This window comes from Aotus nancymaae, unplaced genomic scaffold (genome assembly GCF_030222135.1).
Source record: "Aotus nancymaae isolate 86718 unplaced genomic scaffold, 86718_ANA_hifiasm-v0.15.2.pri h1tg000079l, whole genome shotgun sequence".
Taxonomy (NCBI): domain Eukaryota; kingdom Metazoa; phylum Chordata; class Mammalia; order Primates; family Aotidae; genus Aotus; species Aotus nancymaae.
Genome location: NW_026988494.1, coordinates 27,224,393 through 27,239,575, shown reverse-complemented (window position 1 = coordinate 27,239,575; position 15,183 = coordinate 27,224,393). Strand labels below are relative to the sequence as shown.

The window sequence follows — 15,183 nt, the reverse complement described above, 5'->3', positions numbered from 1 at the left end:
TACATTCCTCAGTGCAGAAGAGTGCTCGGACACAAGCACTGCCGAATAATGACAAAAATTTGGCAGCCAGGAGATGCCCTGCTCTGAGTGCGGGAGGAATCTGAACATAGAATTGATCTAGCGCCTAGAGTGGATTTTATTTTTCAAGCTGCTATGCTCTTGCAACTCAATCAGATGTCTTTTGTTTGCCTAAGGCTGTGGGGTTTTTGGAGTCGCTCAGACTCTGAAACAGGCTATAATGCACGTCACACCCAGTTCATTCCTTCCACTCACTGTCACTAACATTCACATACTCACCCTGTGCCTGTCCTCATGGAGTGTACAGAAGCAAGCTGTCCCAATGGGTGCCATGGTAGGGTGGCGCTGATGCACCCAGGAGGGCCGTGGTGGGTGAGGGAGTTGGCCCTAGAGTGCTCTGAGGACATGGGGCAGTCGGGAGCAGTCTGGGCTGTGCGGTGCACATGGAGAAAGGTTGGGTGGGCTGTTGGAAGGTTGGCTCATCAGCTCTTCTGCTTAAGCAGAAATAGCAATCTGGGGCCAAGAAAAGGGAATATGGGTGGGGACTCCCCTCCCTGCCTCCACTTGGCAACTTCAGCAGGGTTTGGGGCAGCTTAAAATTTTGCATAATCTTTTCTCATGATATATGTGAAGAAAAGAAGACACATCCTTTGTATCTTAGGTTTTCTGAGAAGGGAGAGGCAAGCCTGGGCACTTTGTCCTTGAGTCCTGCTTAAGAATTTGATGCCAATCACTGGAAGCCTTTAGAGAAAACCAGTAATGAAGGCTTGGCTTTATTTACTGTTTTTTATTGCTAAAGGTGCAGCCCCAGGAGAGAGCTCTTTTAAGACAATGAGGCTCAGGGCGTGGCCTGGTATGGAGAAGCTGCATGGACTTCGGCAGCTCGATGTAAGTCAGAGGCTGCGCTCCCAGTGTGGGGAAGAGCTGCAAGGATCCTGACGGCCTTAGGGGTGGCCACATCTTCATGTGATCATGCAGCTTGAAGATGGTGAGGAGACGGCAGGCCAGGTGGCAATGTGCCACAGTGAGGGAGGGTGAGGTCTGGGGACTCCCAGGAGGCACAGCCTTGCCTAGTGTCACCCAGACAGGAGCCCAGCACAGGCTGGAGGGTCCAGGAGTGGGGCAGTAGAGGGGCTTTCCTGGGCTTGGCATTGCCCTTACCCAGGGGGCGTGCAGCAGCTGTGTGAGCCTTCCTAAGTCATTTTAAACACCCAAAGGGACCCATGTTCAAAATGTTCCATCTCTGTTTGGGTCGAGCACTTCCCAAATGATCATTTTGATCCAAAGAAATCCCAGCCAGTCTGTATTCAGTTATACATTTTATTCTCTAATAGGTACAATACTAAAATAAACACAAATTAAAAAAAAGTTTTATTAAAACAAAACTGTACAAAAAAGCAGTATACTACATTTTAATTACAGAACAGTCTACTGTCCAAAAGGCACTAATCCAGAATAGGAGATACAATGATACAGGACTCATTTGAACTATTTTATTCAATACAATGGAGCACTTGTTTCTTTGACCATTTACATCTAGAAACAAGGGCTTTTTGCTACAGCCATTACACATTGTTATAAAGATGAGTCCTACAGGTGAAGGTGCAGTATCGCTCTCCCTAGAGGAGGTTCCCATGGAGAGGGGCCACCGTGGAGCTCAGAGGCATATGGCAGCAGTGGGTGGGGCTGGGACCCACCGCGTGGTCAGCCTGTCAGCCCCTGGGCACCCGGAGCTTGTCTTTCAGCTTGGCCTCTGGTGGTTGGTTTCTGGCCATTACTGGCAGCCACTTTCACCCCCTCTTGTGTTTTAGCACCGGCAAAGTGGGTTCTGAGAAGCTCCAGGTCACTGGGGCTGGAGGTGTGGGGATGAAGCATCAGCAGCGGGGAGGCATTGTGGTTACCTGATCTGAAGGAGGCAGCAACTACTCGGAGGAGGGAGACGAAGCCCAAGGGTGGCCGATGAGCCAGGCTTCAGCCAGGCAGGGCCACCTGCTGCTTTCTGGGCAAACTTCTGGCGCCAAAATATAAGGGCCTGTTGCAAAGTTCAGAGAGATCTGTGTCCCTTGTTGGTAGACCCAGAAAAGTGACATCAGATCGTCTTTTGTCTTGGAAGTTGATTTTTACAAGTGAGATTTTGCTTCCCAGAGGGAAGTCAAAATACAGTGACCAGCCTGAAGTTGGGGGGGCCCTTTCTCTCCCACAGGACCACAAGCAGCTCCAGGCCCCACTGCACCGCAAACGGGAGCCGAACTCTGTTGGCTCACCTGTGTCTGGTGGCCGAGACAACTCTAAGCCCCAAGCTTATTCTTTAATGGACTGTGGACCTCAGGAAGAGAGATACTGCAGCTTTCCACACAGTGTCATACACATAGAAGACAAAGACAGGCATCTGATGTTAACAAAAATAAGTAACAAAGAAATAGGATTAAACCAAATCTCTTCTCACAGCATCCTATACTACATCCTCCTTCTGCTTAGCAGAAAATTGTACGTACACAAAAATACAAATACACAATTTTGTAGAACAGTCTGATTTTAATATATTTATATATATTTATATTTATACGAGTGGCAGGTTAGTTCATTATATAGAGCTTTTTGCACTTTTGGCTCATATGCAACAAGGCTTATAAATTCAGCTTCAGCTTTCATTCAGGTTTTATAGCTTTTGAACAATTGTTTTCACATTTAAAGCAGCATCCAATTTGCACTAGGAGTTTGTGGTGATAACAGGAAAGACGGGGTCAGAGGTTGTCGAAGGGACGGGGCGGGGGGGGGGATACATTCCAGTGTGTGTGGCAATGGGCGGAGGATGCCGTGGGACAGAGCTTACCATGATGACCCCTTGAGGTAGACTGAACACCTTACAGCAGACTCAGACACAGGTGTGACTCGCCCTCAGGGACACATGGCGCACAAGATGGACAGGGACCAGAGGAGACGCCAAGGGGAAACGCGAAGACTAAGACACACAGCAGCCGAGGCAGGGAGGAGCGCGCTGCCCCCATGCCCATGTGGCAGGGATCCCGCATGGCCCATCCTAGAAATTCGACTATTTGGTGGATGCTAAACACTTCAGGCAATCTCAAGGCATCTGCTCCAGGGTATCCGCCGAGACTACAGCCGCAATGCTCGCTTTCCATTTCCTAACTTGCTGCGCAGCCAGTTCCCACCCCACGCTGAGGAGTAAAGCAGAGCTGCCATGGTTCTGCAGTGGAATCCACCCTAGCACTCTGCTTGCGCTGGAGCGTTCAAGTCCAGTTACGTGAGAACAAACCGGGACTCCCTTGCTGCCTCTAACTGCATTTCACTGTCGCCCTCCCCAGTGCTCTGCACCCTCACTTACATTCAGCTCTTCCCTAGACAATTACACCTAAGGTAATCGACGAGCACTTGGCAGAATCTGCAAGAACAGCATCTGGAGAACTGAGGGACGATGTGCTGCCTAGGGTCTGGGTTGGCTGACATGCTACAGAAAAGCCTCATTTTCATGACCACAGCACTGTCCTCCCATTGGATCACCTTCACCAGCCCGCCTTCCATCTCTGTCAGGTCACAGTTCATTGGCAAGTTTGCCCACGTGTCAAATGTGAAACCCAGTGTTTGGGTTATTACATTGTCTGAACAAAAATGCTGGATTATTAATGAAAATAAAGTGCCTGGGTATGGATTGTTCCATTTTGCAAAACCTTTTAATGCACCAACAGATCATCTGAGCGCTGCTTAGTGATGTGACTTGAATAGAGTGCAGTCACGAAATAATCTGTCGTATGCCCATCGCAGAATAAAGGCCCCGTATTTAGGTCAGACTTAAATTATTTTTTAGAAAAGAAGCAAACAAATACTATCACATTCATTTCCAAAGACACACTTTGGATCTGGACGCCCGACTGCTGGCTTTCCCGAGCCCTTGTGAGCAGACGCCCCGATCTCTAGTCTAGGAAGAGAGGGCTCAGAAAGGCAACTGGGGCTTCTGTGGCTCACGCTGGCAGGTGAGTCAGCAGGCTCATGAGCTAGGGTGATTCGACGCTTCGCCCTCTTGGATGCGGACACATTTTCCAACTCCTACCAAAGCCAGAGCCAGAATGCCGCTGAAGCTGTCTTGCTCTCCTGTCTTCTTACTCAATGGCTACTGAGATTTCCCTAAGCAGACTCTTAAATTCTCTATTAACCAAGACCAAACCCATATAAACAGAAACAGCCCTAAAGAAAGAAATGCTGGAAAATAGTGACAAAGCCAGCCTGACGTGGCTGTGAAGTGATCTCTCCCGCTAGCTTGTCCCTGCCTTGCTCTGCCTGCAGAACACCAGGGACACTGAAGAGGGGCAGCCACCCTCAAGGGCCAGTGCAGGGTGGGGAGGGATGGGGACAGGGCACAGGCCGACTCTCTGGCAGGTTCCAGAGGTCTGTAACTTGCTTAGGCACTTAAAAAACATAAACAAAAATCTATCCTTGAAAGGTACTGCATACCCAACGTGACCAGGGCCATGGAAGGGAGGGCGAGCCCGCGGGGAGGTCGGAGAAGGCTGTGGGCTCTTCTAGGGGAGGCAATGTTGGCGCGCCTGGCATCTCTGAGCAGGAGGAGTGTCCTGCCTTGTGGCCCAGGTGTGTCTGAGGATGCCAATGTTGTGATGACTCAGGGCCCAGCGGCTCGGCCTGGCAGAGACCTTCCTGTGACCGCGCTCTATAGCCCCCAAGGAAGTGGCTAGGAGGAGAACTGGCTCCCGAGGCCTGCTCTAGATGCCCACCGTGGGTCGAGGAGGCACAGGGTGCACATACTTGCTTTCTACAGTAAACGAGAGGCAGCTGCTAAGAAAAGAGGAGGCCCTTCCGAGTGTCCCGTTAAAACCGAGGCGCAGTCAGGGGACACCCGCCCAAGCTCCCAATGCTTCGAGAGACAAGCCCCACTCCCCAACCCCGAACTTTGGTTTTGTGGTGCCCATTTTCAGAGATGCAGGATTAAGGGGCTCACTGGTTCTAACATTGTGAAATGTGGTTTCAAGGCAAACAACAATGCTGCTTGAAAGCAGCCACCGCTGAGCGCGGCTTCATGCAGCCCACTCTAAACTCTGCCTGACCCCGTGAATCTGGTGTAAGAACAAAAGGAATTCAGTGGAACATCACCAGAGTGGCTGCTGCTTACATTAATATAACACTAACGTCATTCTGTGTTCTGGCTTCATAGCTCCGGTGAATGATGACGTGGAAAAATGACTCTCACAAGTTTATGCTGGGATCTTAGTTCCATTAATGGAAGAAAAGGAGAGGTTTCTGTGCTCAAAGGAAGCCACGTTACAGGACTGAAATTTAGACTCAGCCTGAAGTGATGGGAAGTTGAAAAAGTCCTAAAGGGAGGAAGGAATAAACCTTGAAACACAAATTCGGTGACTCATCACTGCCACAGACAGCAGTTTGTGAGAGCTGTGAGCTCCTTCCTCGGGAGGAATCGAATTGCTCCCGTTCCAAAATCCCAATGGCACCCCAGCAACCACGTGCCAAATCTGGACCGATAACAGAATGCAAGGCACACCTACCTTCCTCCTTCAAACTGAGGGGGCTTTTTAGGGAGTGGAGGTTGGATAATAATGTACTATGTACCTATTACAGGGCCCAATGAGCCAGGGAGACTCTCATGGGGGACCAGTCCACAGCTGTGGCCTTGCTCCTGCGGTGGTTCCAAGATGCCCACGACGGGGCAGAGCAGATCAGAAGAGAGAGACCGTGAGAAAGGCAACCCCTAGAGAGCCACTTACGTTTGACTGAAAAGAGGTAGACAAGGAGAGGAGGGAAGAAACAGAGACCTTCAGTTAGCTGAGTCCTCAGGTCAGCTTGGCGCCCATGTCCCTGTTCAATGTCCCTGACAAGTCACTATAGTTCCATAGTGGCAGGACAGGGACCAGACCTCTACCTTGAAGGAGCTCGTGCCTCAGCTAGATTCTGGGTACTAGAAAGTTCTTATGCTGAGCCCAAATCAAGATGTGTCTCCAGCAACTGTTATTTCTTGGCAGTCAGGGCCCATGAGGAGCCAGGGAGGCCTGAGGCAGAGCAGACACTCATCTAATTCCAGAGCCCCAGAGCTTCAGTTTCCAGAGAGCAGGAGGGGCTAGCCGAACACTCCAGAACACAGCGGGAACCCCGAAGGAATGGCCAGGTAAGTGGTACAAGAGCTGAAGAGAGAAGACAGGAAGCGCAAACAGGTTTCCTATCTGTGCCTTGGCTAACTGCAGGTAAGGGGTGCTCGGCACACAGGCTTCCCACCCTGTCCACTGCTGCAGCACCTCCCAGCACTCCTGTCCTCATCGCTGACAGAGGAGGAAGACTCCAGACAGGCTGTGGCGTCCAGACCCTCAAGGAGGGAATTCAGCTCACAAAGGTGGGGGTGATGCCACAGTGCATCTGGGGGGCTACCTGGTACTGCCGCGTGAGAAAACAAACGAGGCTTGTGTCCAGAGAGGGCAGACCACTGTATGTGGTCCATTCTTTGATAATGGATGTCCTACTGAAATGAAGAAATGAGGGGAGACTCGCCTTGTTGTGGGCCAGGTGACTTGCGTGGTGTCGGGTCATGAGGCAGTGCACAGGCCCCGCACACAGTACTTGCTCAGGAAACATCAGCTGCATTGTCTTGACTTTGGGGTGCTCAGAAGACCTGTGTGTTTGTCTCTGTAGCATCATGATTTACAACGGTGGCATCTTTAGTTTCTTACAAGAATAACTGACTGCTGAGGTTTTTGTTCAAAAACTACATTATTTCATGGGTTAGCATTGCCTCGATTTTCGGTGATTGTGGTAGGTTGAGTTGTGTTGTTGTTAGGGAAAGAGGGGGCTGCTGGTAAAGGAATATATCGTTGGTTTTCTCGATCAGCAGAGTGGCCTGCAGAAGCATTTGGGAAGGGAGGTGCCTCTCCGACTTTGGTTCTTTTGAAGTAGCACCATCCCTGAAGCAGCACCTCTAATAACTTGATCCCTAAGACAGTGGCTCCACTAGAAGGTTTTAACTGTGGTGTGAATTCTGTTCTCTTTGCATGTAGGTGGATCATCAGAATGTTCTGCTGGCGGTTTCGGTGCATGTCTCACAAATCACAGAATTAGACTCATCCAGTCAGTTCTTACCATCTCTAATCTTAAGATGGATTCTAAATTCTAATGGAGATAGTCATCTTTTAGCAGCTGGGAAAATATGAAAAGGGATGCTCTACCCTTTGGGGTCCTAAATCTGTGATCATTCCAGTTGTCATACAGACTGATAGGATCCCAAAGAAAACAGTCTCCATGACTGCATGCAGGGATCTTGCAAGCAGGTGTGCAGGGGCTGGGTGGGAATGAGGTTGCTTTCAGAGCCTACAGGAGGAGGAATACTGAGGGAAGACTATACATTTCTTTGTACGTATTTTGTGGGAAATAAAAATATAAGATTCCTAAGACCTAAGAGCCTTTCCCTACATTCTCTAGGTATGTGTGTTTTCAGGGAAGAGGACAATTTTAATTTTAATTCATCAGCCTATTTCAGCATTCTCATGAGACTGAATTGCACCTAGCATTTCAACTAGGTTAGGATTCCTTCTGGTACGTGGAGGGGGAAAGATCTGTACAAAGAAAAGCAGCAAAACATGAAGAAAGGCCAGAGCCGTACTCTCGAGTGGCTAGCCTAACCAACCCGGGAGTGTCCAGACCCAGAAAAGAAAAGGCTCATGGTCCTGGGCTCACCCAGCACAAGTGTAAGCCTCAGGGCATGAAACCGCTTATGAAAGGCCATTTGGCACTGTGTCGGGTGCTGATATTCTTGTAGACTCGCTCTTGATCACATCATTGAATAAGGACCTATGCAAATGATGGGGAAATAAAGCCAAATTCTAGGGAAAGGTGAGTTGGTGACTCAGCAGCTCCTATCCAGCATTGACACCTCAGGAGGAGAGCAGGGGACCACGGTCAGGGACCATGTACGGCAATGCCCTCTGCAACAGGGAGCATGGAACAGAGGGGAGGAAGAGAACATGGACTCGAGTGCCAGGGAGGGGCTCACACGGGACAGTGGAACAGTGGGGAAGACTCAGGGTGGCCACAGTGCCGGTGGCTGGGGCAGCTGCCAAGTAAGAGGGGTGTGAGAGAAGCGGGCAGATACTCATCCTGTGCTCTGTCCGGCAGCTTTAGACGTAGTGAACAGTACTCCATTCACACCCCTGCCTGCTTAGCGCCTGTGTTAGTTATGTGTGTCCTGTCATGTTGTCTGCTCTGAGTTCAAGGATTCAATGAGGAAAACTCAATTTTCTGTAAATTTCTGTTTGGGAAATGCTTTCTGATAGTGATGGCAATGGAAATATCAAGCAACCAAGGGGAAATCTGAAGATCACAGGGAGCCCAGGAAGCAGCAATGTCCTTGAGTTGGGCCAGCCCTCAGGCTAGAGTGCACTGGGGGCCAGTCAGAGGGGCTCCTTCTGGGGTCCTGACTGTGGTTTCTGCCAGAGGTGAGGCAAGTTGGAATTGGATGTGAGTGTGGTTTCAAAGAACTTAGAAGTCAAATGGGGAACAATAATCAAAGGCTTCCATTTTGAAGCTGAAACAACTCCAAATCCTTCTCTTTCACTACGGGGAGAACATGAGCACCATGTCATTATCTTAGTTTACGGAGTTGCTGTTCCAAATGTTCTCGGGAGCATTAGTGCGCTAAGAGGGAACAGGGGATGGGAGCTCTGCCATTTCCAGTCACATAAAGGACAGAAATCCTTTTAATTATGACCATGCCAATCTACATCCTGCTAAAACAGCTAATTACATGTCAGAAGGACACTCAGTCATTCAGAACAATTGCCATTATATTTTTATATATTCATTCTATGCCACCCCCCTCAATTACCATGGTTACAATTTGAAAAGATTCAGCCCAACCTTCATTTGATCACAGCACACCAATGTGAATTGGAGAGTTAATTATGGCTATACAGAGCCACTCTTACTTAAAAGAAAAGAAGAGAAAATGAAAACGGGGAGTCCAGGGAACTGGCATCCCGAGACTTCTCAAGTGAGAGCTGGGCTGTCCATCCCCACGCCGGCCGCACCGACCAAACGGAGGGCAGCCAAGCAGCGGCGGACACAGCTGTCCAGACCGAGGCTGACCAACCCGCAGACCAGCCACGGGAAAGGAGTGTCAGGAAAGGAGGAAGGTGTGGCGTCCCTGCAGCTGTGCCCCTCTGTGTGCAGTTAGGAGGCTGGCTGATGAGACAGACAATGGGTGTGGCATGTGGGTGGTCAACTGTCTCATGGTGTCAAAATGCTTGTCATGTTTCATGTGAACAGAATCAACCAGATTCAGTTCTGCCACAAATGTCAGAGGAAGAATGACAAAAAAGAGGCTCAGGGATCCACACGCCTGTAATCCCGAGGCGTCTACGTCACTGAGATAAGAAGCCAGCAAATCTTCCCTCCTCCCCTCATGTGTCTCTTCCCGTCTTGATTTAAAACTAAGCCAGTGTTAAAGGAGACTGGAGTTTTCAGATTCTTCGCTTGCTTTTTGCTGCCATTTCTAATCCTCACCAAGAAAGAGTAACAAAGCCAATACTGAAACTCTCAATATACAAACTTTCAGGTTTGAAAATTATACATAGATCTGAACAAAGTTACCTTTCCGAGATGAGTGAGTCAACCACTGGCCTGTGAGGTCACAAGACAGTAGCTTATCACTTGCAGTTTATAAATAGAACTGAGAACAGCCTTTCCAAACACAACCTGTATGTGAGAGGACTTTCCGTCATCAGAAAACTGACTTGTTGGCTTGCATCTGAGAAGCCTTTCCTACCACCTTAGTGTGCTAGTTCTCTGGAGAGTGGTAAGGAAATCTTTCTTTTAAAGTGACAGTCATCTTTGAAACCAAGCATGCATAAAGAAGACCACATTACAGGAAAAGGAAGGCCCTCTGCTCTGACCGCACACCACCGTGACATCCAGACAGCTGACCTGGCCATGTGCAGCTGCTTCTCCAGGAAAGCCTTCCACTCTCAGGGAACACGGCATTGGATAACTCAGGTATTCCTAATACGGAAATGAAGAAACAGTAAGACGGCTTTCAGGGCATGCAGCTCAGTTTGCCAAATTCAACATGGCTGACATGATCCCCAAATCCCAAGGCAACATCCTTGCTATTTAATGAGTACATGCAAAAAAAAAAAAAAAAAAATGGAATGCCTTCTGTGTGTCATTCCCACCCCTGCCCCAGGACATCCCCCATCCCATGCCACACTCCCCAAAGATACAGCAGGAGCTGGGCAATGTGCCTAACTTTCACTTGGGAAATCTTGACAAATCAATCCGGCTCAGCAAAGCTATAAATGGATGTGGGTGGTCTCAGTGCAGCCCCAAGGAATACAGTAGTAAAACATGACTAACAATCACAAAATGACAAAAATCTATCATCACTCTGACATGATTCAGGTCACAGAAACCAACGCACAATGGCGTGGGTTGGGTTCTTCAGTGTAGTGTGGTACTGAGCACGGGATCATCAACAAGAAAAATTATTGCCTAAGAATCTGTGGAGACAGCCGGGGGAGAAAACACGCTGGTTTTTCTCTGAACAACAAAAGACAAAAAGGAATTTTAAAAGGCAGAGCCACAAATTAAATGGGAAGACTGCTTCTAACCAAACTCTTCTTAAGACCAGAGAGTAAAGACTTAAGAGTTCACATTTGTAGGACGGGGATGGGAGGGAGGGAGAACATCTGTGGAAAAGGGATCATTTCCACAGTTGAGGGCAGAGATGATGACGCTGGTCAATGGAATATGTAGCTGGTCAAGACGAGGAGGACTGTTTGTGTGAAGAGATGGACCACACCCAGCTACTTTTCCCTGCTGTAACAAGATTAGAAAATTCCAGCAAAGAAGTCAGCTGAAGACCTAGTCAGAGGGAGACAGAAGAGAAAGCTGTTCAGACAGACAGGATAAGGCTGGAGACTCCTGATCCAATGAGTCTGTTTATACTTGGTGCCTGATGGTTGATACCCAAGGGAGAAGTTTCTAAAGCCAGTATTTCTTAAAGACAAGCGTTAAACAGGCAGAAGAGAAACAATGATATTGGTGAATTCTTCAGTCATCTCCTTTGAGGTAAAATATATCTGGATACATGGACCTAACATAGGTGGTGGTGGTCACTGAACTGGCTGTCACCATAAATCTACCAAGAACTAGAGAACTTGAAATGCACACTTTAGCATTAACGATATTCCTCCTCTCTGCCCCAGGTTCCTTCTTCCTGTGAGGGGCCATGGGAATGTGAATATGGGGGTGGGGTGGGAGGACTGGCCTTGTGAGTGACAGGGGTGGGGACTGTTCAAAGTCATAGGTGGGTGGAAGGCAACTACCTTTACTAACCACTTAAAGAATTGTGATTGTGATTGTAAAGAAAATTGCTGTAAGGGTATTCCAACTTTATAAACTTGCTGAAAGAAACCAAAATGTCCATACGGGACTGAATGGCAGTGAAGGCTTGAGATGAGAATGCAGAGTGTTGCCCTCCCCAGCCTTCATCTGCTGTTGGGGTAATCAGCAGATGGGCAGATCTCATCAAGATGACCCATTTTAAAAGGTCCTTGTGTCAGTGTTTTTAAAGGCTGGAAGTTTACCCATCTGACCATAGTAATTCAATTAAAGTGTCTTTAAAGAAATAACAAATGATATGAATACCTGTTGGCAAGTTCCCCCCACCACTTTAAAGGACTTATCAAAGTCGTCCTGACTGGAAGGAGCCGCCCCTGCGGAGTCCCCACGGCCGACGGGAGGGGCACAAACACTGAGAAGCACACAGCATGAGTTTTTAGAGACTGGCTGCTTTCCCTTCAGTAACAAGGAAGTTTAGGGTATCTATTTTCATTCCACCTCTAAAACCTGAAAAAGATTACAAGAAATATACTACCTAAAGATACTAGAAATGTAAGAGTAGCGGTGCCACACACCATGAGAAGAACTAACGTGGCACGGACAAGACAGCAGAATTGAACCTGGTGACAAACAGAAAACCAACAGTAGATTTAAATCTAGGCCCAAAGGAAGTAAATTCTCACTCTTGATGAAAAAGCAAAGGTGACATGTAAGGCAGTGGGTCTTCTCCAAAGACGACGACTGTGGGTGGAAGATGCCTTCATCCTGTTCCCACTGAGCTCTACAGGACATTCTCCTGCAGTGGCACAAACGTTCTTTCAGTTATACCACACTGCCGGATGGGGCCTGGTACTATCCTTCATGGACTCCAACTCGCCTTCATTCTCTGAAGCTTTTTTCCTCCCTTATAGGTGTTAAAACAATGAAACCTTTTAGTGCTTCTACGGCAATCTTTGTATTTCTTTCTTTAGCAACTGCAGCTGTCTTAACAGTTTGAGACTGTTCCTTTAAAAAGAAGACCAGCAAGAACAAATGATACTAGCAATCCCATCATAAAGAAGCTATCGATTATAATAATCTCCTTACAATCAATCATGAATGTGGCTTGTCAGAGAGTGGATTTTTTCTCTGTCTCCTTGTTCTTTCCGATTCAATTGAGAATAAGCAGACAAAATTCCACCAAAATGGAAATATTTCCTCTAAGCCAAATAAAAGGAAAGAAAGATAACGCAGTCTCCTAATTGAAATAAAAAGTCAGATAAACCAAGAAAGAATATGAGAGGGAAGAGGGAGGCTCATTCCTGAGAATAACAAATGCTACTCTTGAATTTGTTGGTTCAAGTAATACAGTAAAACGAAGAGACGGCTCTGCTTTACTTCAATGCTTGGAAGCTGGAAAAAGTACATATATTTTTCCCCCTGAAATCCACAGACAAGAGCAGGACCAGGCCCTGCACATAGCTCTTTATAGTCACAAACATATATAAGGTGGCACTTTCATGCTCTCGCATAAGACTCGCCTCACACTCACATAAGCAGGATTAACAGATAAGGAAATGATGTGGTCAGCATGTGTCTGAAGTGGAAAAAGGTCAGATAGAAACCTGCGGATACTCAGTGTCTTCTGAATGAGAAAGGGAAAATCGAGGAAGGTCATTCAGTCTCTCATAGTTTTAAGTTGAATACATTTGGTGGAGGAGGATGAGTGAAGAGGTAAGGAAATGGCACCTTCCTTCTGTCTTAGAAATTGTTTTTAGGTAATGGACAGAAAGAAGCCCTGCGTAACAGCCAGCCCCACAGTCCCCTGTAAACACGGCTTCATTCTACACAGGAGGGACCGGACGAGGCAGAAAATACATAGTAGTTGTGCCTCTTTCAGATGCACCCTGTGCTGCTACATTGAAGGCTCTTTCCTCTTACCCACGGTGACAGTGTGTCATTTAATCGGGATGCCAAGAGATCATTTTCATACAAGGCCAGCAGATGTAATTTTCTTTGATGCATGAATAGTTCATCATTTTGCTACTAGATGACAAGGTGATCACAGGGTGACTTTAGAACACAAGTTCACTGTTTGGTATATTTGAGTTCTCAAAATGAAAAAAAGATTTATCAAATATAAATATCTTTAAAAAGTAACAAAAGTGCTACATATGTGATCAAGGAAAAGAATTCCATTAGTTACTGCCGCTTAAAGTAGATTAAACTTTACAAATATTACCACATCCATTATCAATATGGCTTCCAATTATTAAATAAATTGCCTGTAGCAATACAGCTTTTCACATCTCTCCAAGGACAGAGTAAAGAGAACAGCAAAGCAGTCCCATCCTGTTGTTCTGGTACAGCCACAATGTGAGTGGGAAGCGTCCCCTGCTTTTCTCTGCTCCTATCTGGGCAAGCATCTGCATCTGTGACAGGCAGCATGACCCCACTATGAAGTCCTCTAGCGACCTCTCAGATTGAGGGGGCTTCAGTTTAATGGATACAAACACTGCAAGTTTTTTCACTCATTTTTGACCTTAGCTCCATCCTTGAAAGACTTTTTTGGTAGCAGGGAAAGGGGACACCGACAGGAGGCAAAGCAACTTCCACGATGACCTCCAAAAACTTTTCCGGGCAGGCACTGCTAACTGTGCCGCGGAATGCGCAGTGGTTCTGAAAACTGGACTTTAGCATCCATTAGACATTCAGCTCATTTTTTTTTTTCCCAATGCTCTCAAGCTGGGTTTTTTTTATGACTTTTAGTTTTTGTCTTGTTTTTGTTTTTGTTTTTAATCATGGTTCCAAAGGCAGAAGGCAGTATTTTATCTACTAAGTCACACAGCTTGTGAGAGAAAAGGATGTCTGTGTCAGGCATGTTAACTTCAAACAAAATGTGAGATTGACTTTTTCCATTGACATTCTTAGCACAGCACCCAAGAAGTATAATCTAGCCACAGCGTGGCTATAATGAGGCACGGCTTATTGCAGCTGGAAATCAATTTATCCTCACGCTGAGGTGGGGATTCTAGTGTTCCTCTGACTCTGTGGATACTCCCCAAATGGTGTCAGTCATTCCTGTGCCACAACCTCAGCTTGCATCCTATCAGTCTTGGGGAAGGAAAAGGGGGTACAGACTAGTGTTACAAGAATCTAAAGGTACCCAAGATTTTACACATAGCCTAATATTTGAGAACTGAGGGCTATCTAAATACCTGGAAGCACTTTCTTGGAATGCTAAGACGGAGCAGCAAGATTTTCTAGCCTCGGGGGCTGGGAGAGGGAAGTTTGGTTGGTTGGTTGGTTATTATTTACTGGGAATTAATACTGAGAGAGTATATGCAAAGGCTGAGGGCACCATGCCATCTTCACAGAACAAGACCCTAACGGCTACCTGACATACAAGAAACTGCAAGTTATACTGTAAGAACACATGTTAAGGACCGAGGAAAGTCTGCTAAGGTGCTACGTCTAAACTAAGTTAACTTGTCGTGTTTAACCTCCCTGATCAGTCATCATCCAGGGCCTCTGTCTTGATTTCGTTGGCTCCTTGTCGGGCCAATGCCAAGATAGTGTGGTTGACTGCTGCCATTTCCACAGCTAATGAGATGGGGTCTTGGTGGTCACTATGGCTCGTACTGTCATCCTAGATGTGCAGAAATAAGAAACAAATGTTATTAGTAGATTGGTAGAATTCTTTCTTCACAGAAATACATGCTGGGGCAAGGGGAGGCAGAACATTCATGGGAGGAAACTGGGGGAGGGGCTCATGATAGAACAGAGGTGAATTGTATTTAAGTAGACACTGAATGGATA

General features: G+C 47.1%; 1 protein-coding gene across 15 annotated transcripts in view; it reads right to left on the bottom strand.

Annotated features, from left to right (window-relative positions):
* Window positions 1-1,318: 1,318 nt before the first annotated feature.
* The window catches only part of HMBOX1 (homeobox containing 1), a 175,741-nt gene continuing 161,876 nt past the window's right edge, over window positions 1,319-15,183 (bottom strand). For 13 of the 15 annotated variants that reach the window (XM_012435181.3, XM_012435172.3, XM_012435178.3 and 10 more), the window contains one exon: window positions 1,319-15,013. Coding sequence is in view for 10 of the 15 variants with exons in the window: in XM_012435172.3 (XP_012290595.1) it covers window positions 14,876-15,013 (138 nt within the window). In the remaining 5 variants the exon portion in view is untranslated. The remainder of the gene's footprint in view (window positions 15,014-15,183) is intronic. The other 2 variants (XM_012435182.1, XR_001104655.2) reach the window with 2 other exon arrangements.